Raw genomic sequence first — 26140 nt, 5'->3', positions numbered from 1 at the left:
ATTTAATCATCATTGGCAGCGCGATTTATTGTAGGCCTAATGCTTTTTTTTCTGCTGGTCAGAACAAAAGTGGCAGAAATGTTACTTACTTGTTCAGATGATATTTTCCAGTGAAAATTCTTATATTGGTCATACTTTCAAGACGCTGAATCGGTGATTCTGAAGTACGGTATCCACCGGTGCGGTCATTGACAGCAAGCATTAGATTCATCCGTGCTGATGAGCTGTGCCGATGCACAACGCACGTACAGATAACTGTTCCGCATATGACTGCAATTGCAGGTTTTAAACAGAGATGGCGACAAAGAGGAAAAATCGCGGACTGCAGCTTTAAAATGTATTTTAATCCTGTGATGGCAAAGCTGAATTTTCAGTATTATTACTCCTGTATTCAGTGTCACATGATCCTTCAGAAATGATTCAGAAATCATTCTAATATGCTGATTTAGTGCTCAAGAAACATTTCCTATTATTATCAATAGTTGTTTTACTGACTATTTTAGTCTGTTTTACAGTTTTTATAGGTTTCTTTGATGAATGGGAAGTTCAAAAGAACAGCATTTACTTGAAATGGAAATCTTTTGTAACATTACTTTTTTTTTTTTTTTTTTACTTTTGACCAGTTTAATGCATCATTGCTGAATAGATGTATTAATTTATTTAAAATAATAATAATGATAATAGGGCTGCACGATTAATCGCATGAGATTGTCATGCGTGTCTCATCAGTAAAGCCGGTTCTGTGATTAGCGGTAAATGTCCATCACCTGCTTTCAAATGGAGCGGCACTTAATATACAGAGCCGTAGTTCGTGGACGAGCTACGCAATATCACGTTCATATCGCAGATGAATCGCCTTCGATTATGAACACGATATTGCGTAGCTTGTCACGATTAATCGTGCAACCCTAAATGATAATAATAACAAAAAGATCTTACTGACCCCAAACTTTTTTTTTTTAGTTAGTATGTTACTATGTCTCACATCTGTCTCTGGGGTTTTCCAATGATTGATTGATTGATTCAAAATGTTACTTATTTTAATCCAATTATAAATATCATCCCCAAAGGGCACTCCAAAATATGCATATTCATTATTATAATTAAATATTAATGTGAATGTTGACAACCCTCATTTAAATGCAAGTGACATTTAAGTAAACGAAAATAGTGCTTATTTATGCCCAAGATTTAATTGAGTAATGATCTACTATTTTATGCTCTTAAGAGCCGATATATAAAATGTGTTATTAGGAGATGGCTCCGAATGTTTTCTTTAATATGATGTAAATGTATTTTTACATAATTTTGGGGGTAGTTCTAAAGACAATTATAGAGAATAAGACATTATTACCATTTACTTGCTGAGTTCGGTTTGAGTGGCAAGATGAAAAGGATGAAAGAATATCATCTGACAGAAATTGGAACCGTCTCATTGTAACTCAGACATGAAGGGAACCTTGATCAAAAGCAATTTCTTGGAATCCCCAAATATGTATTTCATATGTTCATATGCTCAGGAATAAACAAATTTCCACCCCGCTAGAATACATTACCTTGAGAAGCTTTTTAAATTCCATCCCATTATGCTCACTCAGGTACATTGTGTGTGTGTGTGTGTGTGTGTGTGTGTGTGTGTGTGTGTGTGTGTGTGTGTGTGTGTGTGTGTTTTTCATCTGCTTGAACTACCCAAAAATGAAAACTGGCTCAATGCTAGAAACCCCTGACTAAAGTCACTAAGCAAGTAATAAAGGCAAACACAATGAATGTCCATGAATTATGCTAAATAGTAGTCTGGTTTACTGAAAAATGAGAGGAGGTGCTGACTTTCTAATGAAAAGTTGAAAAATTCTGTTTTCTTAGATATTTTCTTCGAAATGCCATTGTATTTTCAAAACAGAATAGGAAATTAAATCTGTCCAAAGGGGAATTAGGTGAAGGGGTGAGATTTAGTCAGATTGCCTCAGTGGTCCATTGAATGTCTTGTGAAGTTCTATTACCCTCCTGCTTCTTTATTGCCTTTGGGCAATGAGGAGATTACATTTTATCCTGTCAGGCAACAAATGAATTTCATCTAGTAATAATGTCCTTATGTGCAGTTGACAAAGTGCTCATTTGAGACTTTAACTCCCCTGCAGATAGACAAAGATTAAAAGTGTGCATTTTCAGTTAAAGATAACATCTGTTCGTTTTACCAAAGTTTTTCAATACATTGTGTTCATTGTACTGTATAATTCGTACTGTATAAATTGTCAATGCTGTCTGCATCCCATCATCTGTCTTTTTTAATGACACATTTCAGTCATTCCACTAATTTTTCAATCATTTCTCTAAATGTATTCACTAATTTCTCTAAATTCATTTCTCTAGGTGTCTAATAGTGCAGAGCAGCCAAGGAAGCAGCAGCGGTCTGATCTAAATGGACCACTGGAGAACAACAATGTCACTGAGGTGAGCCTATAATCATAGAACACATTAACCAATCAATATGTGACAGTATGCGGCCCGCATAATCACCGCATATTTCCATCAGAGCGGTTCTAGTCAATGTCAGCCTGTCATCTTATTTACTTCACATTTTTCTGGCTTTCTTAGACAATTTTTCTGTATTTCCAGCACATCTAAGCTGTTGCACTAGCTAGCCACCAGCCTCCCCCATGTGTTGATATAGTAAAATAATTGGCTTTGCCCTTTCCTGCCCTGGCTCTACTGTATTTACACAGACTGAGGGGAGTTCAGCCTTGAGCTGCCTGTTCGACTGCTTCTCTATACATTTTTATGTATTAATGTAACCTCCATAAGAGCCCCGTACCCTCAATGCAAGAGCAATAAAATATGAGACATCGTCTGGGCAGCTACTCAAAACTGCCAAATAGGTGCTCAAAACATGTTTTATAGTGCTACCAAGCATTTTGCCAAGGTCATTTTTAGATCGTTCTCAACACAAGCTTTTGAATGTTGTTGTTTTTCATGTGCCTTTTTTGGTAAAAACTGCCTTATGAATGTTTTACATGTGAAATATGTTATTTTTAGGGCTGTCAATCGATTAAAAATGTTAATCTAATTAATTACATACTCTGTGATTAATTCATCTAAATTAATCGCATACATAATTTTTGCTGTGAAAGTATTAAATATTTCAATTCGTCTTCGGTGGTGACAGACATGGTCATCCACACAAACAGTAAAAAGTGCCCTACCCACGTGATTTGCAAGCCCGATACTGACAATAAAGTACCCGTCACTCTCACTGTAATTCTTTCTTGCCCTCTTTGCAAAAATAAAAAAATAAAATAATAGTGATTTTATAGCTTTGTAAGAGAAGATGCTTTTTTGCTAAACCTGAAAAGTATTAAAAAGTAGCATTAAGAAGTTATATTAACTAATAATATCATTTTCTACCATATAAAATTGAATGCACCTAGCTAACAACAGCTTGCTTTGTTCTGGTTTCACCTCACTCCAGTCTAGACTGATTTTATAGGTAGGCCTAATTTACTACAGATTGTCATTTACATAACCTGAAAATATTGTGGATTATTAAGGCTAATTTTACTAACCACTCTTGCTAAATGGGGTAAGCACACTTAAGTTCTCATTTCAGAGTTGTTCAAGTAAATGATTCATTATAGACCATGTGGACAGACAGATCAGTTGTCATGATTCATTCAAATGAATCTGTTCAAATGAGTCATTAGGTCACGAATCGGACATTAACGGACATTGACGCGTTGCGTGCGAATCGCGATTGTTATTAGGATATCGCAAAAGATTTGTCAACACAGAAAACATTTCACCACTGGATAGGATTTTCTTTTTGTTTACTGAAAGTGTGGTTTATGTCAGCTGCACGTGCAGGGCGCCTGTCAGAGACGATGAGGTGACGTTCACACCATTCACACCCAGCGGTTATTCAGGAAAAACATTCTCCGAATGTGCCTCGTGAAACATGGATTCGGTCTTTTAGCATTGTGTCAGTTCATGTAGATTATTAAGTGTGAGGTAGAGAGAGTGCAAAGACGGTTCTTACTTTGAAGACAAAGAGAGCTCGCGCGCACGAGGGAGGAGCTCTGCTCGTTCTGTCCATCAGCGCAGCAGTCGTCTCCCTCCTTCATACAGTGGCTAGAACGGCTCCAGGTGCAAAGGTCATTACGGAATGGATTAATCTGCGTTATTTTTAATCCATTCCGTAATGACCTTTGAACCTGGAGCCTTTGAACTTATTTTGACAGCCCTAGTTATTTTACAATTTAGGGAACACTAGCCCAATAATGGGCTAAAGTATAATGGTAATAATCCACTAAGTGCTTACCCAAGGGAATTTTGTTTGTACACATCACTTGCATTGCAACTCTCTTCTTATATCATGTAAAGCAGTATTCAGTCTTGCCTTACTTCCCCTGAACACATTTAATTAGCTTGGCTGAGGGAGCTTTTGAGTCCTTAGATTGCATTTAATGAAGGCCTCTTGAAGCATAACCTCCATTTGGATGGCTCTGTAGTAAAATGATGGCTATTACTCTGTCTGACGCTGTGTCTGTGGCCTACGGTGCTCGGCACAGTCCTGCAAAGAACCACTTCAGAATGATTGACAGGATTTTGTATTGTGATACAATGAGCCTTATCCAGAGTCATCTGGATGGTTTCCATTTGATTCTGAGTGTTAGGTTATTTATTTATTTATTTAGGCTCATTTTCTATACTCTGGCATGGATGGCAAATTTTTTGATAACATTATTTTATTAAAGTTTTGATTAATTCAGCAAAATCACGCAATCGTCGAGTACAACACAACGCTGCTGATATTCAGTCCAAACAGCATGATAAAAAGTAAACAAGAAGTTAAATATTAAGCAAACAATATTTTCCACAAAATATTGTCAGTTACTTTGTCTGTTTTGCTCAACCAACTAATATTACGGAAACAAAGCCACATGCAGAACCGTTATTAAACAATACAATAGTTTAAGTGATTCAGTGACTCACTCATAAAAACAATAGCTGAATTTGAAATAGCATACTTCTCTTACTACAGTATATCTGGCATATGACAGAAATAGTAGGAGTAGTACTGTATGTTATGCTACTTTTAAACAAATCGTTTGAGCGAATTATTCAATGACTTGCTTATAAAGACGATCTTTTGTTTCGTTTCCAGGACTCACTTATTAAGACACTTGTTGCTACTTGTTGCAATCTTGGAAACCCGCTCAGCCAATCAAGTTCAAGAACCAAAACTGTTATATATTTTTTTTCTTCTAGTCTCTAAAAGTTAAATACTTTATAAGCATGCTGTATGTTGTAAGCACGTTTCATCTACTGTTTCTCTGTTTCTTAGCCAACAAAGAAGACGGCCTCATTTCCCAGCTTTGTGGATGGTAAGCTAGCATCTTGTGTCTTTTATTTTTTCTGCATTTGATAATCTGCCCCCAAAACTTATATTCTATCGAAATTAAATCAACTCAAAAACAAATAAAATTCACCAAACTAACTCAGAGCAAGGAGATTAGAGAGCCGCGCTGAAGAATGCATTATGTCTCAGAGGATTTACATGTTGAAATGCAGGCAGAATTGTAAGCTGTTTTAAAGGGTTGCAGTGGTGAGACAGTAATTAGAGTTGTCATGTTTACTAATATTAGTGGATGCTCAACTAGAGAAATACTCACATACTATAGCAGGAAGCGAAAGAGAGTTCTGGAAAGCAGGACAATCGATTGACCACAGCTTATTTTTGGTTTATGGCAGCCGAAGATGTATTGCCTCTGTCATGCGTTTTTGGGCACAAATTCTGCTTTCTATTAAATTGATAGAGTTCTGTCACATTTAAATCTTGTGCCTGAATGATGGCAGTATAATGTGTCCCTTGGTGGGTGTCACTGACGTCCACATTTCCATATCACACAGGCAGAATACACGCTTTTCCTCATGTGGCCACCTTCGTTCCTGCTTTTCAGTGTCTTATCAGCCCTCACTGTGGGATGGCATTGAGAACACACACATATTCACACACACTTTCATACACATAACATCTGCATGCAACTTTTCTGCCTGATAAGCTCACACTCATATACCTTATCAGTCACTGTGAGGTGGTCTACAGAGGAGGTGGCAACACAACAAATAGCTTTAATAATGAATTCTCAACGCTTCCCTTCTAACAGTGCCGGGCCCATGTGAGCCCGAGGACCTCATTGATGGGATTATCTTTGCCGCCAACTACCTCGGGTCCACTCAGCTTCTGTCAGAGAGAAATCCATCTAAAAACATCAGGATGATGCAGGCCCAGGAGGCAGTCAGCCGGGTCAAGGTACAGAACCCTAGAACCTCTGTATTTTCATTTTATTTTGGCGTGGCTCTCAAGCAAAGCAGTTTGGATGAAGCTAATGCAGATTTCTCTGTGGAAAATTAGATGAGATGAGATTTGTTTGTTTACACCCCAGGACTTGTTGACTAATCAGTAGTTATAGGATTATTTTCCATGGTGTAGCAGTGTAATCCCTCTTCCTCCCAATTGGTTAAAGCAGAAAGCCCTCCTGTTGCCATGTTACATGGAAAATTCAAGTGAATTTATTGTTTTAAGAGAACTTGTGACTCAATGAAACTGGCAGTTTTTCCCCCCAAATCACTTTGGATACTGATCTTCCCCAGTAACAATTTATGGGTAGACAAAAAACATCTCTTTTTTTTTCTCTCTCTCTCTCTCTCTCTCTCTTTTTTTTTTTTTTTTTTTTGCATTAGCAGTAGTGAGGTGTGATATGTATTATTGTGTTGTTTTAACAGTGTGCACGCTGACATTGAGTATGTCATCGCTCACTTTGCAACAACCAAACAAAAACACACCTTGAATGCAGCCGATTAGAATGCCAATGAAAATAGTTCCAAAAAAGCCAGAGCACACCCATTGTATGTCTCAGAGCAAAACACAGTGGTGTTTAGTTACTGAATGAATCTGCGTTTTTGAACCAATCGTTTGAGTTAATGATTCAATAACCTAGACACTTGCTTTGTTTCTTAATGAATCATCCATTTTGAACAAATTGTTTGAATGAATGATTCAATGACTCACTACTAGTGGTTTTAATTTTATATCTAAAAATATATTTTCATTTTTCATATATTTTTAATATTTCAATATTCAAAAATTTAATTTTCAAAATCAAAAAGTTAGTTTTGTTGATACTGGTTTCATTTGTTCGGAGTCCCGCACATGACATGCAAGAAAAAAGTAAATCATTCACATGACTTACTAATTTGTTCCCTCGATTTACCAAACTGTGCACACAATTTACTATTTCATTCCATCGATTTGTTAAATCGTGCAGACTTTTTACTATTTTGTTCTCTTAATTTGCTACATCGTGCACACGAGTTAGCCTACTATTTTTTTCCTGCATGTCATGTGCGGGGCTCCGTACATTTGAATAGGGCTGCACGATTAATCGCATGCTATTCTCACACGCATTTCGTCAGTAAAGCCGGTTCCCTGATTACCGCTAAATCGCCATCACCTGTTTTTAAACGGAGCGCCTTTTAATAGACAGAGCCGTAGATCACAGACAAGCCACGCAATATCGCGTTCATTATCGCAGGCGATTCATCTGCGATATGAACGCGATATTGCGTGGCTTTTCAGTGATCTACGGCTCTGTCTATTAAATGCCGCTTCATTTGAAAGCAGGTGATGGCGATTTAGCGGTAATCAGGGAACCGGCTTTACTGACGAAATGCGCGTGAGAATAGCATGCGATTAATCGTGCAGCCCTACATTTGAATGCTTACAGTGTCTTAAAATTTTAATGCCTGGTTTCACAGTCAGGGCTTAGATAAAGCCAGGATTAGGCTTTAGTTCAATTAAGGCATTTAAGTAGCTTTTATAAACAGGCCTTAGAAAAAAACATTACTGTGCATCTTGAGACAAAACAATGACACTGACATATTTAAAGATATGTCAGTGCGACTTGCTTTCAGTTAAAACAGCTCTAACATGCATTTTAGTCTGGTTTAGCCTTGTCTGTTAAACTTGGGGTAGATGAATTTGATTAAATGTAAGAATTTGACATAAGAGGTGACACATACATTTAGTATGGTTAGAAAAATAATTGCCTTTATAAATGTAAAAATGCCCCAGAAATTATAATAGGGAGGGAAGTATCACCCCTTAATGGAAAAGTTTATTTCTGCCATTTCCACCGCCCAGAATATATAGAATATGAAAAGCTTTCCACAACCTGCCTCAACCAGAAAAGTTACCAGCACAAAATCACACTCAGCAAAATATTGTCTAATTATCATTATCAACAAAATCCCTAAAAAATGTTGAGATATCAATGTTAGTTAATATTGCACACCCCTAATTTGTAATTTCTCTAAATTGCATTTTATTATTATTATTATTATTATTACAGAAGAGGATTCATATTGCCAGGATGAATCTATAGGTTACCCATATCTATTCATTTTGCTGTTAATTACTAGCCATGATTGGCACTCCACTGCACTGGGGCAAGAGTTAATGGATGTGTTGTCTGTCCTGTATTAGATGTTTTATGCCTCTTAGCAATAAGCAATGAGAATCCACACAAGCACAGTGAGAAGCTGCTGTCCTAACCAAAATATGCTGTGCACGATGTGTCTCAATCAGTTTCAGACTGCCTGGCTCCACTCATGCTTGGTATACTTCAATTTAGCTTTTTCAGGACAGAATCAGTTCTCGAGTAGTGCATCTGAATATAAGAAATGGAAACATGCTGCAGAGCCGTAAAATTTGAACGCATCAGGAATATGCGACTTTTAGCTAAGTATAGTTGTTTAGTAATGACAGGAGTGTCTGTGAAATGTAAAAGCACCGCTGTATGGTCCTGTGGATCCATGGTACTTTGATGGTATTAGATGGTAATGCTTGGTTCAGAATGATTATCATATTCAAGGTATTTATATGGCACATACTTTAAAGAAAAAACATTGTATTACCATGCACATGTCCAAAAAAGTAACACCAAGGTACTTTTTAAGCTAGTGAGACATCAAATTTTGAGATAGAAATGACATTTTAGTGCTTTGAAATGGTGTATTGAGGTATTATATTCCTAGTTTACAATGCTCCCTCTTGTATTGCATGTTATTTTAGAAAAAGACTGTTGTTGTAACTGCAGTGATGCTTCATTGCGGTCCTCCTGGTCAACAGCTGGCAGTTAATTTTACATGAGATGCTCCACAGTGGTCCACTAAGCTGCTCCACATTTAGAAACACATACCTGTGGCAAGGACAAGCACACACACCCACACACACGCATGCACACAATTTGTCAGCTGTGCTGCTTAATATCTTTGTGGAAACCACAATCCTTTTTTTCAGGATTCTTTGATGAATAAAAGCATTTTTTTGAAATAAAAATCTTTAGTAACATTGTACTTATTGCCGAATAAAACAATATTATTATAATAATTTTCACGATTTGTCACGTGTTATCTTTGATCATACTAGGCCCTGTAGAGCATTCATGAACACATTTGTCAAGTGAACTGACGTTTTACAGATATTCCCTCAGTGAAGAACACTGCACTGTGAATCAGAATGCAGCTTCAGCATCCACCCTGGCTACCAGTGATCTCAGACCTCCTTCTCTTCCCTCTGCCAAGGGCCAAGCCGGTCATTTCTCTTGCCAGTTACCATTAAAAGCCATTCAAAATGAAACCATGGCAACACACTTCTCTCCCTCTCACCCTGCTGTTATTATGTGGCTAGATTCTTAAAAACCCCCTTTGGTGAAAGTCAAGTTTTTAATGTTTTTAATATGTCTATGTGGTGTTTTTAATATGCTGTGAGGCAAATCATGTGCAAAAAAAAAGGCACCATTGTTGAGTATTTTCTCCTTAAAACTGCAGTGAACCAAAGATAGTCTAAAAAACGTGGTTTGAAATCACCCTTGTTCTCTAATTCACAAATATATGTTGTAACCAATCATATCAATGTAAGGGCAGGCTTTAGCATATCATTAACTATGCTTCTTTGGGGGTTGTAGGGTCTGAAGAGAAGCCAGTTATCACAATATATTTTCTGTTGACAAGAAAAACTGGGTACATTTGGCAATATATAGCGGGTGAATCATGTATGATATTATATTATGATGTTGTGATGAACTATATGCCTTTCTATGATGTTCAAAGCTTGGTTTTTAGAAGGCAGATGTCTGACTTTGAGATGGTGAACAGGAACGTGGTTTGTGTAACATTAGCAACACATTATTATGTTTGATAACACAGTCAAGCTAAAGGTTAATCAAATAAATTACTGTTAATGTGTCCATTGTTGTAGAGAGCAATACATAAAACGCATTACCGTTCGGATACATCGAGCCTGGATAATTTGCTCTTCAACCTCTTCTTCTAAATTAGTTTCTGGTTCAAACATACAGTATATGGCTGAATTAGTATTTCCACTTGCCGTCTTGTAGCATTATTAACTACAGTTTACCGAGTGGATCAGGTAGTCTGAGCTGGTGTGATTGAGTGGAGGCGTGGACTAATATGCATGCATAGTCATGGATCTGTGTATACTAAATAAAGCAAGGGTGTAGAGTTACATACAAGCTATGAAGAAACAGGGAAAAAATTTAAATATGTCATTTTGGTGATCAAAGATGATTTTTAAGGGACTATAGGGGGAGTTGAGATGAACTGCACAATCTTCCTTCCTTTTTTGCTTTTCCTCTCTTTCTCCTTCTTCCTTTTAGTATCTCGCTCACACACAACTCTGACATTCATGCACTCGCACATCTGCTCTTCCTCTCTGCAGATGATAATGTGTCTGTCCACAGCTGAGTGCGCAGTATGTCAGTGCAGAGCCTGAGGACAGTGTTTTTCTCGTCGCACTTCTAAAGTAGTGATTTCCAACCTGTTGTACGCATACCCAGAAGGGAGGAGACAGCCCGCTCATATAAAACTAAATGGGAGAAATTGTGGCACTCAATGTGGTGGCTATGGGTTGCACTTTAGAGTTAAATGGTCCCATCAGGGTTTGTTTACTCTTGAATATGCATGAATTAACTGGACCAACCTAAAGTACGGTATATAGTGTTGTTGTTGTTGTTTGCGTGAGTTGAGCCAAAGAAGCACAATATGATACCATTTGTGTCTGATTTTATTCCTGATTTGATGTTATTTCAAAGATCAAAACGCACATGATATGCAAACACTGAACATGATGCAATTTCATAATAATTAGCTTTCCCTTCACTTAAAGGAACTCTCCACTTTTTTTGAAAATAGGCTCATTTTCCAACTCCCCTAGAGTTAAACAGTTGAGTTTTACCGTTTTCGAATCCATTCAGCCAATCTCCGGTTCTGGCGGTACCACTTTTAGCATAGCTTAGCATAGTTAATTGAATCTGATTAGACCGTTAGCATCGCGCTTAAAAATGACCAAAGAGTTTTGATATTTTTCCTATTTAAAACTTGACTCTTCTGTAGTTAAATCGTGTACTAAGACAGACGGAAAATAAAAAGTTGTGATTTTCAAGGCTGATATGGCTTGGAAATATACTCTCATTCAGGCGTAATAATCAAGGAACTTTGCTGCCGTTCCATGGCTGCAGCAGTGCAATGATATTACGCAGCGCCCGTGAGCCCCTGCTTGCACAGGGAACGTGCCTTGCAACCATGGAGACGTTTGTGAGAGACGCTGCGTAATATCATTGCACTGCTGCAGCCATGATACAGCAGCAAAGTTCCTTGATTATTACGCTGGAATGAGAGTATAGTTCCTAGCCATATCAACCTAGAAAATCGCAACTTTTCATTTTCTGTCGGTCTTAGTACACGATTTAACTACAGAAGAGTCAAGTTTTAAATAGGAAAAATATCAAAACTCTTTGGTCATTTTTAAGCGCGATGCTAACGGTCTAATCAGATTCAATGAACTATGCTAAGCTATGCTAAAAGTGGTACCGCCAGAACCGGAGATCGGCTGAATGGATTCGAAAACGGTAAAACTCAACTGTTTAACTCTAGGGGAGTTGGAAAATGAGCCTATTTTCAAAAAAAGTGGAGTGTTCCTTTAATTTGGTTTAATCTTATATGTTCTGCCATTGGCCTGTTGTACATATTCTCATTAACGTTTGATTTTGCTCATGTGATATGCCATACTTGTTGTTATGAGTTAAAAGTAATTTGGTGTCGATGAAGGGGTACTTGAGACTCACTGATGGGGCTGAAACACTGACCATACCTCAGTCTGTCTCTAGTATCTCTCATCTTTTCTGAATAATAACAGCAGTACCTAAGCCAACATAATCGCAGCACATTCTTTTTCATGCTGGCCAAGAAAGAAAGATGTAGCCATTTCTTTTGTTTTAGGGAAGAAACATCGGAAAAATGCCTAATGTTTTATTGAAGTGTATCCCTGTAGCCTCCAGATTGATGCAGTATTTATGCAACATTCATCGCCCACACGTTCACCGTCTCATTTCCCCTTTACTTTCAAGCTCTTTCTCTCTTCTGCTGTTGATTTATCTCATCCTCTCTCTCTCTCTCTCCCGTCTGCCAATGGAGGATGAGGCTTGTTGGCAGCCAAAATGACAGTAAAGGAGTAGTCGTGCACATGATGCTCAACCAGAAAAAGATGAGAGCAGTTCAAAGGATCATGCTCTCATTCAGGTAGAAGAAGGTGGAGAGAGAGAGAGAGAGAGAGAGAGAGAGAGAGAGAGAGAGAGACCTGAATGGGATCAGAATGTTGAATGCTTTTACTGATGTGTGCATTCACGCTGCTCATACTAACTCATAATGAGTGAGGTATTGCAGGGCTATTTTTACCTCTTTCTAACATTCTCTCTTCTTTATGTTTATATTGTGTATGTTCATTCTATACAAATGTACTCTTATAAATCAAGTAGGCTATATGTTATTTGGAATTGTGGACTGTTTTGTAGACAGCGTTAATTTTAAATGACTTATTTTAAGCCAGTTTTTGTTTTTCAGTGAAATATATTCTTTAATTAATGCCATATTTTGTTGTTATTGTTAGCTAAAACTAAAATGGTTAAAATATATGTTTTTTTTAATTGAAATAAAGCTGAAATAAAAACTAAAAGATTGAGAAATATTGCCTTGGCAACTTAGTGAAAAAAGTTTGAAGTACTAGAGTACTAAAAATTAAAACTAAATGGAAATATAAAAAAAAAAAAAATGATAAAAGCACATAATACAATTATTTATTTATTTATTTAAGGATAGCCCCTTGAGATGATCCATCTCTTTTTCGAGGGGGTCCTAAAGCACAAGGATAGCCGTTACATGTACATCATCACAATACATCCCACATTATACAACAAACACATAACAAAAACACAGAAGCTGAAGCAAACTAAAATTAAACTGACAACTGAAAATATAAAAATAAAAGATAATTCAAAATGTGAATCAGTATTATAATAGTATATAAATACTAAAATCATAACATCTGCAAAATTTAACCAAATGATTGGATTGTTTAAAATTAGATTTTCCTTCCTCAAAAAACATTGTAAGTGCATTGTTAATATCTTGCCATGTTATTTTGTTGTTGTTGTTAAAAAGTGTGTTGTTATTAAAGTTGTTTAATTACCGTCATGATGCGTTATTGTGAATGAAATCAAAATACCCTAATATTTTTCTAATAATTTCGTTGTTGAAATGAATATCAGTTGCATAGTAGAAAACATTGCACCAGTCAGGTCCACTATGACACCTGTTGTTCTCCCTGAAGTCATAATATGGCAGGTTGATAAACGGAGGTGTCTGCATTTGTTGTGAGATTCTGACAATGAATCCAGTGTCAGTGACGAATCACACAACTATAACAATTTGACATTTATTGAAAGTAATGACTGCTTGTGTTATAAGAGGGCTAAAATATCTATTTGTGTACAAATAGACATTTTTTCTTATCCTGCTGAAAAATTTCAATGGATAAAATAATTGAAACCTCCTGAATTTTTGGCCTTCAATATAACAGTTATTAACCCCATATCTGCATGTCCTATGATTTGCTATCCGTATGTATGTGTGTCCAGGGGGAAATGTTGCTACATTCTGGGTTTGTTTGTGTTTGTGTACAAAGAGCACACATGCCATACATGGCATGCAGACTTTGTGTTTGGTTGTTTATATGTTTTTGCCTGTTTTTTAATGTATTTTTTTTTACCTTCATGCCTTTTTGCTGCTCCCGTGTGTGACGACCCCTGTACTGTCCTGAACGTCTCCCAGAGGGTACAGAAGGCAACCAAAATCAAGAAAAAGGCGGTGTGTAAAAAAAAAAAAAAAAAGAAGAAAAGAGCGATCGAAGAACAACTTGCCTTTTTTAAATCATCTACTCCATGTCTGTGTCCATCATCTGTGTAATTTTCATAAGTGCTGGTTCATACCATGTGGAGTGAAGCTTTAGATCGGGCTGTCTGGGATCTGTGAGGGCCTCTTCATGACTGCAGTCTACACTGTAAAAAATCTTGCCTTGGTTTTACTCAAAAAAATTGAGGCAACTATTTGCATCAGACTTCTAAGTATTTTGAACTCATCTAATTTGTGTTTGACCACTTGGCTTCTAACATGCACCTATGAGTAATTTCTACTCAATTTTTCTCATAATAATAATTCAAAAAAATTGAGTAACAATAACAAAGTTATACTAAGTATACACTATATTCATTCAAAATATCAGTATGATGGCTTCAATTAGACACACGTACGATTTAATTACTGGCAAACCAGCCTCTTCTGGGCTGCAACTGAAGCATATGAACCTTTGGCGATAAAGAGTCAAAATTTTAAAATTTATTTTTTATTGCACATTTAACCGTGTCAAAATTGTAGCTATAAGGATCCGTGGAACCCATTTCTTATTGCAGTATCACAAAACAAAAGCAAGAATCTGAGAAATGTGCTGACAGGTAAATGATTGGCACTCTGAGACAGCCTGACAGCTGGTTAAGTGTTGCCATTGTGTTATTTTACTTACGTCTGTCATTGCATCACCCTGCGCTTCACCTCACTACACCGAATGGGTCTCATTCTCTTTCTCGTTCACTTTGCTCTCTAGTGTCAATCATCTCATTAGTTCAATCCTCTGCATGGCTTCTATTTATCACAGGAGGCTGTATAACTAGTTATTATTTGTCTCTTGGCCTGATTACCTCACTGTGTTTCTCAGTTGAACAGTTTAAAAAAAAAAAAAAATGCTTTCAATAGTTTTGATTGTGAGACATACTTTGTCACCATTGCCCTACAGTAATCAATTATTAATTAGACGGGTTATCGATAAGCAATGCAGTTTCACATTTTCAATCCATATGTTCTTTGCCCCTGAGCATACCATATTGTTTCCCATTTGAACTATTAATGCTGCAATTTACAGAGGTTAAGCACTGCCCTGGGTTCCCCTCCCATGTGGACAAGTTTATACTAGTGCATGATTTGTGAAGCGTAAAATACTTTCATTAGGGACTCAAAAAGGTTGTGCCTTTTCCTTAGGTCTTCTCATGAGCCATTGTGAATTATGGCATGGTGACCTCTTGGAGGTAGAGGCCAGGTTTTCATATTTTTTTTCTTTTTTTTTTTTTTTTGATTTTTGTTTTTTGTTTGCAGAGCCCAGAGGGAGATGCTCAGACTTTGACGGAGGTGGATCTTTTCATCTCAACTCAAAGGATCAAAGTGCTCAATGCAGACACCCAGGTGAGTTCATGCGGCTTCCTAGAGCTACAGCTATCGAAATAAAATCTGAAAAGACCAAAATATAAAATGGGAGTAAATGGAAGCACATTAGCGTAAGTCATTAACTGCTAAACTGATTGTAACACTTGGATGCTTTTCTTGAAAAGATAATCAAATAAGCCCATAAAATAGGAACAAAATAACCCTGAAGCAAAGTATGTAGCCTATACAGGTTTCATTTCCCTGTTGCTTGTTTTCTTCATAATTAATATTAGATTATACTATAAACTCTTAAAACCTTAACTAAGATTACATTCTATTTAATGATATTTAATGAAATTCTATTTCTATGATATGCTGAAATTGGATCTTGTATTTTCTGAGCATTTTTTCCCCTTTCTTTCTTGAAATATTATTCCAAATAAATGGTTGTTGTAGTTTTTGTTCATTTGTAATTTAATGAAAAACTCAATGAAAATATTGTTGAAATATGTTATGTTGCAAAACAATAAATATATTGTAAAGAGTCCGAATAGAAGATTATATAAATATCAAGTTGGAATGGCCAAAATATGAAGACAGAGACATTCTTAAGACATAGAGTATACATTATAAATGATATTTTGAAGGAAGAAGATCAATCTTATTTAGAATGGTGAAATATTTATGCAAAGAGAGTGCTTTTTATTCAGATATTTTATATTACATAACTCTTTGTTACATAACTGACATAAAACACGCAATGTGTGTCCATTGAGAGAAGGGATGTGCATATGATCAGGCTTGTAGACAGTTGTTAGTGACGGAGAGCTGAATGATGGCTATAAGCTTTGTGCTTAATCTCCAGCTGCACATTTTACACATGCTGTATACGACCAACAGCTCCTCCTTTTCCACACTAGTGGTACTGTAAGCATAAGGTAGGAAGAGCTACATGCTGTGCTGCATTTAATAGTACATTTAGTGCCCTGGTACTACTGAGTAACATAGCTCTGTGTGTGTGTGTGTGTGTGTGTGTGTGTGTGTGTGTGTGTGTGTGTGTGTGTGTGTGTGTGTGTGTGTGTGTGTGTGTGTGTGTGTGTGTGTGTGTGTGTGTGTGTGTGTGTGTGTGTGTGTGTGTGTGTGTGCTGCAATAATGTGTATGAGTTCTTTCTGAACAGCAGTGAGTGGGCAGGCTGGCACGGACATTTCGTTATGTGCTGCAATGCAGTGTCAGTCCTCACCCTGCCTGTCACATCTCACAGACTGAGTCTCTATTGGCTGTAACAGATTCATTACAGTGCCTGCAAGGTACTCCTCAAACCTTGAAAGTACCATATAAGTCTGAAACTTTTTGAATTATTTCAGCACAATCCGCCAAGCACACAGACTCCATTCAAACTTAATAAAAGGCACTATTAAAGTTTGATGGTCTCCCACTTGCATTGATGGAATGCATACATTTATACTATACCATATAACTAATATAACTAATAGTGTTGTCATCATTGTAATATTTGCATACAGAATTGCAAATTGACTGTATGTAAACATAAACTCAGCAAAAATAGAAACGTCTTCTTACTTTCAACTGCTTTTTTTTACCAGCCAATTTCTTAATGTGTAAATATTTGTATGAACATAAAAAGACATTCACAGACATTTGACAAACAAGACGGAATAATGAGTCCATGAAAAAAGGGGGGGAGGGGGGTGAATATTAAAAGTAGCAGTCAGTATGAGAACACATCTGGGGGGGCACATGGTTACACGAGGTTTGGCACTGCAAGGACGATTAGCTGTCCTTTCTGTCTATCTGTTGTACTGTCTTAACATCATAAATTAGGGACGTTGCATTTTATCTCTCTGTCCAAATGTCTTTTGGGTTTGGAATGACATGAAGGATGAGTACTTAATGACAGAAATTTAATTTTTGGGTGAACTAACCCTTTATTTGTCTATTGCCTATAAATTATTAGTATCTTACTAACTGCTCTAGGACTGCTCCACACTTGCATGTTCAATAATTGCTTATGGTTCATTGAACAAGCATGAAAAAGATCATTTAAATCTATAATATCTATTAAATCTATTAAATCTATATTAGGATTTTACACAATTATCTTTAAACTACAGTTTCCTGTAAAGAGATGTTTCTGTTTTTGCTGAGTTTATAATGACTATGTGTGGATTCTGGTGTACAGTCAAAAGAAAACAAAATGACAGTGATAAAGTTGCAAAATTTCAGTAACACAGAAACAAAGCTTAAAACATAGCCTTTTACCTTAAACACTATTATTTCCCCTCTTTGCAAGCACTTGTATTTCCTTCATGTAAGCTGGGTATTATCAGTGAATTTTTTTTCAGGGTATCATATTTCTGCAAGCTCTATGTAAAATATTAAGTTGAAAGAAGAGGTTATTTAAAAATAAATTATATTATAACTGTGCTTCACAATCTGTTTCATATATGAAGTAAATGTGACACATTATGGTCATATAATTTAAAGAAAGACTGTGCTAAAATGAAAAATGAAATTGAAAATCCCACACATGACCTTTGTGTGCATTGAATCAAAATGCAGCATGAATTTCCTCTGTGCTCTGGATCATTAATTCTTTCAGCTATCTGATGATGTATTGCCTTTTCTTTAGTACATATGAGTGCATGTCATTCATTCAGTTTCTTGAGCTGCTCAAACATCCAGTTCATGGAAAATCAAATGTGGGTATCTCAAACAGAACAGCATCAAAGAGATATTTTAGTGAATACAATCTCAAGGTATTTTCCCCTTTAATAAGCAGGGATGGCTGTAGCTTACTGTTTAAAGATCTGGGTTAACCCAAGGCTGTAAGCTTGTAGCTTCAAACAGATCTTCCTGAAGAGGGGGATTCGTGAATAGAGGAGTTCCGGAAACCCACTGTGCATGCTTAACCCCAGGTCTTTTTCCAGAGGCTGTCCCTAAGAAAATATAATGTAAGATCACTGGTATAAGAAAGTCTCCTAAATGATAACTAAGCTGCTAAATTATATTAAAACTAAGAATGCGAAGAAGTGATTGTGGTTACTCTCTTGTTGTTTTGTAGGAGACCATGATGGATAACGCTTTGCGCACCATCTCATACATTGCTGACATCGGAAACATTGTGGTTCTGATGGCAAGACGCCGCATGCCACGCACCGCCTCACAGGACTGCATCGAGACGACCCCTGGAGCTCCTGAGGCCAAGAAGCAGTACAAAATGATATGCCATGTCTTTGAGTCTGAGGATGTGAGTGTGGCTTTGAATGATTCTGTTCCCTTTTTTAATATACATACAGTACAGAATAAAAGTCCACAGTTTAGACAAAAATAATTGATGGTCACTTAATAATGTGTGCCTAAATATGACTTTCTTTTAAAGAACTAAATTTAGACTTTGTATATTTATTTTTATGGGAGAGATGGGAAAACAGAGGACATGTGACCACATACATGCAGCTTTAGTATTATTCTAAAATGTAAAAGTGTCCAAACATTTAATTTGTGTATATATATACAGTTCCCTCCACAATTATTGGCACCCTTAGTAAATATAAGCAAAGGCGGCTGTGAAAATAAATCTGCAATGTTTATCCTTTTGATCTTTCACTCAAAAAAATCACAAAATTCTAACCTTTCATCAAAGTAAAACAATTGAAAGTGGGGGGGGGAAACTCACATTATGAAATAAATGTTTTTCACCAATACATGTTGGCCACAATTATTGGCATCCCTGGAAATTCTTATGAGTAAAATATCTCTGAAGTATATTCCCATTCATATTTACATTTTTTAGCACACCAGGGTGAATAGGAGCATGAAATTGTGCAGCCATGACTTCCTGTTCCACAGGAGTATAAATATGTTTAAACACAAAGGCTAAATTCCCTTAATCATTCATCACAATGAGAAAAAACTAATAATATAGTTCTGATGTGCAGCAAACGATTGTTGAGCTTCACAAAATAGAAAATGGGTATAAGAAAAAAGCTAACGCATTGAAAATCCCCATTTGAACCATCAGGGAAATAATTAAGAAGTTTCAATCAACTAAAGATGTTACAAATCTGCCTGGAAGAGGATGTGTGTCTAAATCGTCCTAATGCACGGTGAGGAGGAAAGTTTGAGTGGCCAAAGACTCTTCAAGGATCACAGCTGGAGAATTGCAGAGATTAGTTGAGTCTTGAGTCTCAGAAAGCCTAAAAAAAAAAGACCAAACAGCACCTACATCCCCACAAGCTGTTCGGGAGGGTTTCAAGAAAAATCCTCTGCTCTCATCCAGAAACAATCTCCAGCATATTCAGTTGTCAGACAAGACTGGAACTTCAAACGGGACCAGCTTCTATGGTCAGATGAAACTAAAATAAGAGCTTTTTGGCAGCAAACCCACCAGATGGGTTTGGTGCACACATGGATAAAAAGTACCCCATGCCCACGGTTAAATATGCTGCTGGATCTTTAATGTTGTGGACCTATTTTTCTGCTGGAGGCCCTGCTGGGCAGTGGTTGGATCGTCCATTAGGACAATCAGGATCCAAAACAAACATCAAAACCAACACAAAAATGCGTCACCGAGCACAAAATGAAGCTTCTGCCATGGCCATCCCAGCCCTCTGACCTGAAACCTAAAGAAAATGAGTGGAGTGAACTGAAGGGAAGAAGCACCAATATGGAGCTGGGAATCTGAAGGATCTGGAGAGATTCTGTATGGAGGAATGGTCTCTGATCTCTCCTCAGGTGTTCTCCAAACTCATCAGGCATTATAGAAGAAGACTTAGAGCTGTTATCTTGGCAAACGGACATTGCAGTATTTGGGTGCCAATAATTGTGGCCAACATGAACTAGAGAAAAACATTTATTTCATAATGAGCTTTTCCACCCATTTTCAATTGTTTTACTTAACTGAAAGGTTAGAATTTTGTGAATTTTTTGAATGAAAGATCAAAAAGATAAACAATGCAGATTTATTTTCACAGCCGCCTTTGCTCATATTTACTAAGGGTGCCAATATTTGTGGAGGACACTGTATGCCGTTTAAAAGATTGGGGTCAGTAAGATTTTTTTAATGTTTTTGAAAGAAGTCTCATATGATCATAAAGGCTGCAACTGTTTGATCAAAATACAGTAAAAACAGTTATATTGTAAAATATTTTCTGAATTTATAACAACTTTTTTCTAATATAATAATTGTTGGCAAAGCTGAATTACTCCAGTCTTCAGTGTCACATGATCCTTCAGAAATCAATCTAATATAGGGATTTGGCCCTCAAGTAACATTTCTTATGATCAATGTTGAAAACTTTTGTGCTGCTTTTGCAGAAATTGTGATAGATATTTCTTCAGGATTCTTTGATGAATACAAAAAAGTTCAAAACAACAGCAATTATTTTAAATGGAAATCTTTTGTAACATTATAAATGTCCTTACTGTCACTTTCGATCAATTTCATATATCCTTGCTGAATTAAAGTATTAATTTCAGTAACAGTTTAGTATGGGGAACAATTCCCACTTTTAATTAGTTAGCTTGTATATTGGCTGTTTATTAGTACTTATAAAGTGCATATTAATGCCTTATTCTGCATGACCATATTTTATATCAATAAATCCTTCCCAATACCTAAACTTAACCGCTACAACAGCTACCTTACTAACTATTAATAAGCAGTAAATTAAGAGTTTATTAAGGCGAAAGTCATAGTTAATAGTGAATTTGTGTTCCCCATACCAAAGTGTTGCCTTCATTTCTTAAAAAAAAAACAAAAAACGTACTGACCTCAAACTTTTGTACAGTGTATTTATGGAATGGGAGTCGTTATACAGCTAAAGCTCACATTCAGATTCACCTGAGGTTTAGAGAATAGTCTCAAAAGTAACTGTGGCTGCAGCTTTACATAATCCTGTTCTAATGGACCTACTTTTCTTACCTCTACAACACTCCTCTGCATTGCAGTTGTTCCTCACTCATGCTGTCTAATTACACTCTTTGATGTTTCAGCCAGTAAGTGTGTGCGTGTCTGTGTGCACGCCCACAAATGAGTCATTTATAGAGCCTTGATCCACTTCTTTATTTTTACTAAACCTATTTTTCATATCACATTTCCGTTGTCTATAGCAGAGTACAATAATCACACTTTTTATCATATCATATAAGTTACCATCCTAACAAAAGTGTCAACTTTTATAAGTTTGCTCTATTTCTCCTCTGGGGTCCATCTAAATCAGTCGGTTCACCACCCGTCTGGTCTCTGCTGGTGTGTTTTTCTTTGTGTTTTTATCATGGCTGATTTAGATGTTCAGGTCTCTGAATATTCCTGAAGCCGCTGTGGTTCCTGTGCAAATCAAAGCCTGCACACATGTTGGGATGTTAGATTATTAATGGCATGACCCCTACCTGCACACGTCGCCTGAGGGGAACTGTTAAATCAGAAACCATGGCTTTGCATCACAAAACAGCCACAATCATTAACAAAGGGAGTGAACCACTTTTCCAGTGCACCTCTTTCGCATATAGCCTTTATCTAGCAACTTTTCCTTCACAGTGAGCACTACCCTAGCACCACCATGCCTTAAGAGACGACAGCTGGCGGTTATTGAAATCGTTCAAAAATGTAAACCTGTTCTAGAGTGTGAAATCGATGTACAATGATACAATATGAGTGAGCAGATTCACAAAACATCAAATCAATGGAGTGAAAAAATGACACCGTGTTCATCTGCTGTATTGATCTGCAGTATACAGATGTATACAAAAAAGGCACAGAAGCTTAAATTCAGAACAACTAAGGCCATAGGAGAACTGGCCTCCTTACTTAGCCTGGTTTCTCCTAAGTTTTTTTCTCCACTTTTTTTCTCCCCTGCTGTCACCTGATGGATTTGGGTTCCTTGCCACTGTTGCTTTTGGCTTGCTCAGTTGTGATTTAAAAGAATAGTTCACTCAAAATTGAAAAATTTGTCATCACTTACTCAACCTCAAGTTGTTCCAAACTTTCTTCTGTTGAACACAAAAGAAGATATGTTGGTAATTAAACAGTTGATGGTAGCCATTGACTTTCATAGTAGGAAAAAAACCTCAACTGTCTGGTTACCAACATTCTTTAAAATATCTTCTTTTGTGTTCAACAGAAGAAAGAATCTCATACAGGTTTGGAACAACTTGAGAGTGAGTAAATGATGACAACATTTTTGGTGAACTATCCCTTTAAATGACAATTAATACTCAGTAATATTATTGACTTGACTGTACTGACACTATCAGATGAGAACAAAATTTGAACAGAACTGAGCTGGATAATGACACTATTGCACTCTTTAGAGCTGCTTTATAGATAAATTGAATTTCTTTCATAACTGATGAATTTTACAACATTAACACAAATTGAACTGAGCTGAATAGTGACACTATTGTCTTCTGTAGAACTGCTTTATAGTTTTATTACTGATGAACTTTGCAACACTGACACTGTTATTGAACTAAATTCAATCAACATTAACCTAATTTGAGCTGAATAATGACACTATTGTCTTCTTTAGAACTGCTTTATGGCTGAAATTAAATTTGTTTTATAACTGATGAATTTTGAACAACATTAACGCTGTTATTTTCCTTTTTATTATTGAAACAATCTGTATTGTATAAAGCCCTGTATAAATAAATGTGACTTAGCTTGCTTTTTTTGTTTAAAAGGCTCATAACAAAAGAACAAAGACTACGTGTAAAGTAGATTTAGTTCTGTTTACCTCTCGCATGTGACCCATTTATAATTACTGACAAATGTATAGATGAGTTAATTGATTTTTGCAGTTGTTTCACCTGGTTTTCTTCTCCAACAAATCCAGGCCCAGCTCATAGCACAGTCCATTGGTCAGGCATTCAGCGTGGCCTACCAGGAATTCCTCAGAGCCAATGGGATCAACCCAGAGGACCTGAGCCAGAAAGAATACAGCGACATCATCAACACACAGGAGATGTACAATGATGACCTCATCCACTTCTCAAACTCTGACAACTGCAAAGAGGTCAGCTGCCAGACACTTTCTTCTCTATTAAGAGCTCTCTCTATGTTAGACCACAGCTGACCCCGTTCACTGCTGGTTTTCTGGTCAATACAAGTGGGATTACTAGAAAACAGAGAGCAGTGATGATGGACAGCAGCACAAATGTGGAACACTTGCGTTTGTTGAAAAAACAAAACAAAACATGAAAACCATTGGTAACATTTGTGCTGGTTTCTAAAGCAACTGATAACTTAAATGTTTTGCTTATATAATATCTTATATAAAGGATTTAGCATAGTGTTGCTGTGGAGACTAATGCTTTTCAGCAGTGTGAAAGCACAGATATCACTTAACAGAAAAATGTGTGCTAGATAAATTGTTGTCTACAATGTTGATCCTAAAATCTGCTTCTGAAACGGCTATTAAACAGTGAAATTGAATGAAATGGAAAAAAAAGGTCAACCATTTGCAAATGACATTAGGGCAGCAAGATTGCGAATAATAAAATTAAATGTTCTAAGCAGTCTGCATTCAAATGCTGTCAATCAAGTAAATCACAGTTTCAATTATTGACAGTCTGTTGCAAAGTCCTGCCCATTTGAGAGCTCACCAACTGTCAAATAAAGAAGCCGGTCTTACAGACAAGACAAAATTACAGTGATTAAAATCCCAAATAATCAGATGCTTTTCCAAATGCAAATAGTGCTCATTGACTCCCAGTAAAGCACAACATTTGGTCAGGACACAAGTTAATGGCTTAGTCCACTTTCAAATAAAATGTTCCTGATAATTTACTCACCCCCATGTCATCCAAGATGTTCATGTCTTTCTTTCTTCAGTCGAAAATAAATTAAGGTTTTTGATGAAAACATTCCAGTATTATTCTCCTTATAGTGGACTTCAATGGAGCCCAAACGGATAAAGGTCAAAATTACAGTTTCAGTGCAGCTTCAAAGGGCTTTAAACGATACCAGACGAGGAATAAGGGTCTTATCTAGTAAATGATCTGTCATTTAAAAAAAAATACAACTATATACGCTTTATAAAAATAAATGATCGCCTTGCACATGCTTCCGCTTTCCGTATTCTTCAAAAAGCTTACGCTGTATGTCCTACGCCTTCCCTATTCAACTTACGTAACGAATGTGGTGCCAGTTCCCTTTTTTTCCGTAAGTAGAATAGGGAAGGGTAGGACATACAGCGTAAGCCTTTTGAAGAATACGAAAAGCGGAAGCATGTGCACACCGATCATTTGTGTTTATAAAGCATATATATTTGTGTTTTTTCCGAAAATGACCGATCGTTTCACCAAAAAGTGAGCCGTACCATGCAGTGGAAAAGCACCACTACCTTTGACTACCTTGTGAATTGATGCCCCCAGGGCACAGTTGCCACCTTGTGTATAAACTAATTATTTCAAAGTAAAATTTGTGACCTCGCGGTTACAAAAATCAGGCAGTGTGCATACAATACCTACGCACTCTTCTGATGATGACATTTGCATCATGCGCACTGTATGCTGACCCTCGCGCATGCTTAAAAAGTGAAGTATACTTTGCCCTTAACATTTCACAATATTACTGTTTTACTGTATTTTTTGTCAAGTAAATGCAGCCTTGATGAGCATAAGGGACTTCTTTCAAAAACAAAAGAATTTTTTACCAACCCCAAACTTTTGAACAGAATTGTATAGATTATTTGTACATAAATAAATGTCATTGACATTTTTTAGCCTTTTTTTTTTTGCACATAGTCTTCCCCAGTGCACAAATAACTGAAATTTCTAAGCCTATTTTTTCTATATTTTAATTTTTTTTTTTTTTTAACACAATGTACACTAGAGGTAAAGGCTGTGCTATATTGAACCCTCATGCTGTCAATCTCATGTTATCAGCTGAGTAAATTTGTTACCTTAATTGCTTTGTTCTTTTATGGCCTTTTACTGACATCAACTACAATCCCTTGCCTATGCCTCTCTCTCTCTCACTCTCTCTCTCTCTCTCTCTCGCTCTCACTCTCTCTCCACAGTTGCAGCTGGAGAAGCAGAAGGGGGAGATTCTGGGCATAGTTATTGTGGAGTCTGGCTGGGGCTCTATTCTGCCCACCGTCATCCTGGCCAACATGATGAATGGAGGCCCTGCCGCCCGTTCTGGGAAGCTCAGCATCGGTGACCAGATCATGTCAATCAACAACACCAGCCTGGTGGGGCTGCCTCTCGCCACCTGTCAGGGAATCATCAAGGTGTGCACACGGGTTGGGCTGTCACAGTGCGCAGTGGGTTGAATCTTGGCTTGGCCATGAATCCATCTGTGTTATTCTGAGTAGCTGGTTATTAAGGGGCTGTGGTTTAAGAAAAGACCACAGGACAATCAATAAAGTGGTTGAAAAGGCAGTTCAGTCTTGCTTATCTGTTGTTATATTCCCAGTGTAATAATACAGTGCAGGTGTGATTGTATTAAGT

At 36.9% G+C, this 26140-nt stretch overlaps 1 protein-coding gene across 1 annotated transcript in view; it reads left to right on the top strand.

Moving 5' to 3' along the window:
* Positions 1-26140, top strand: part of apba2b (amyloid beta (A4) precursor protein-binding, family A, member 2b) — a 100141-nt gene that overhangs the window by 71116 nt on the left and 2885 nt on the right. The window contains exons 5-12 of the mRNA XM_067400805.1: positions 2371-2451; positions 5339-5378; positions 6162-6307; positions 14242-14277; positions 15616-15702; positions 18747-18932; positions 23521-23700; positions 25708-25920. Of these exons, the coding sequence (XP_067256906.1) occupies positions 2371-2451; positions 5339-5378; positions 6162-6307; positions 14242-14277; positions 15616-15702; positions 18747-18932; positions 23521-23700; positions 25708-25920 (969 nt within the window). The remainder of the gene's footprint in view (positions 1-2370; positions 2452-5338; positions 5379-6161; positions 6308-14241; positions 14278-15615; positions 15703-18746; positions 18933-23520; positions 23701-25707; positions 25921-26140) is intronic.

The sequence above is a fragment of the Chanodichthys erythropterus genome, chromosome 11 (assembly GCF_024489055.1).
Source record: "Chanodichthys erythropterus isolate Z2021 chromosome 11, ASM2448905v1, whole genome shotgun sequence".
Taxonomy (NCBI): Eukaryota; Metazoa; Chordata; class Actinopteri; order Cypriniformes; family Xenocyprididae; genus Chanodichthys; species Chanodichthys erythropterus.
Note: the sequence above shows the minus strand (reverse complement) of the source record. Positions and strands in the feature narration are given on the sequence as shown.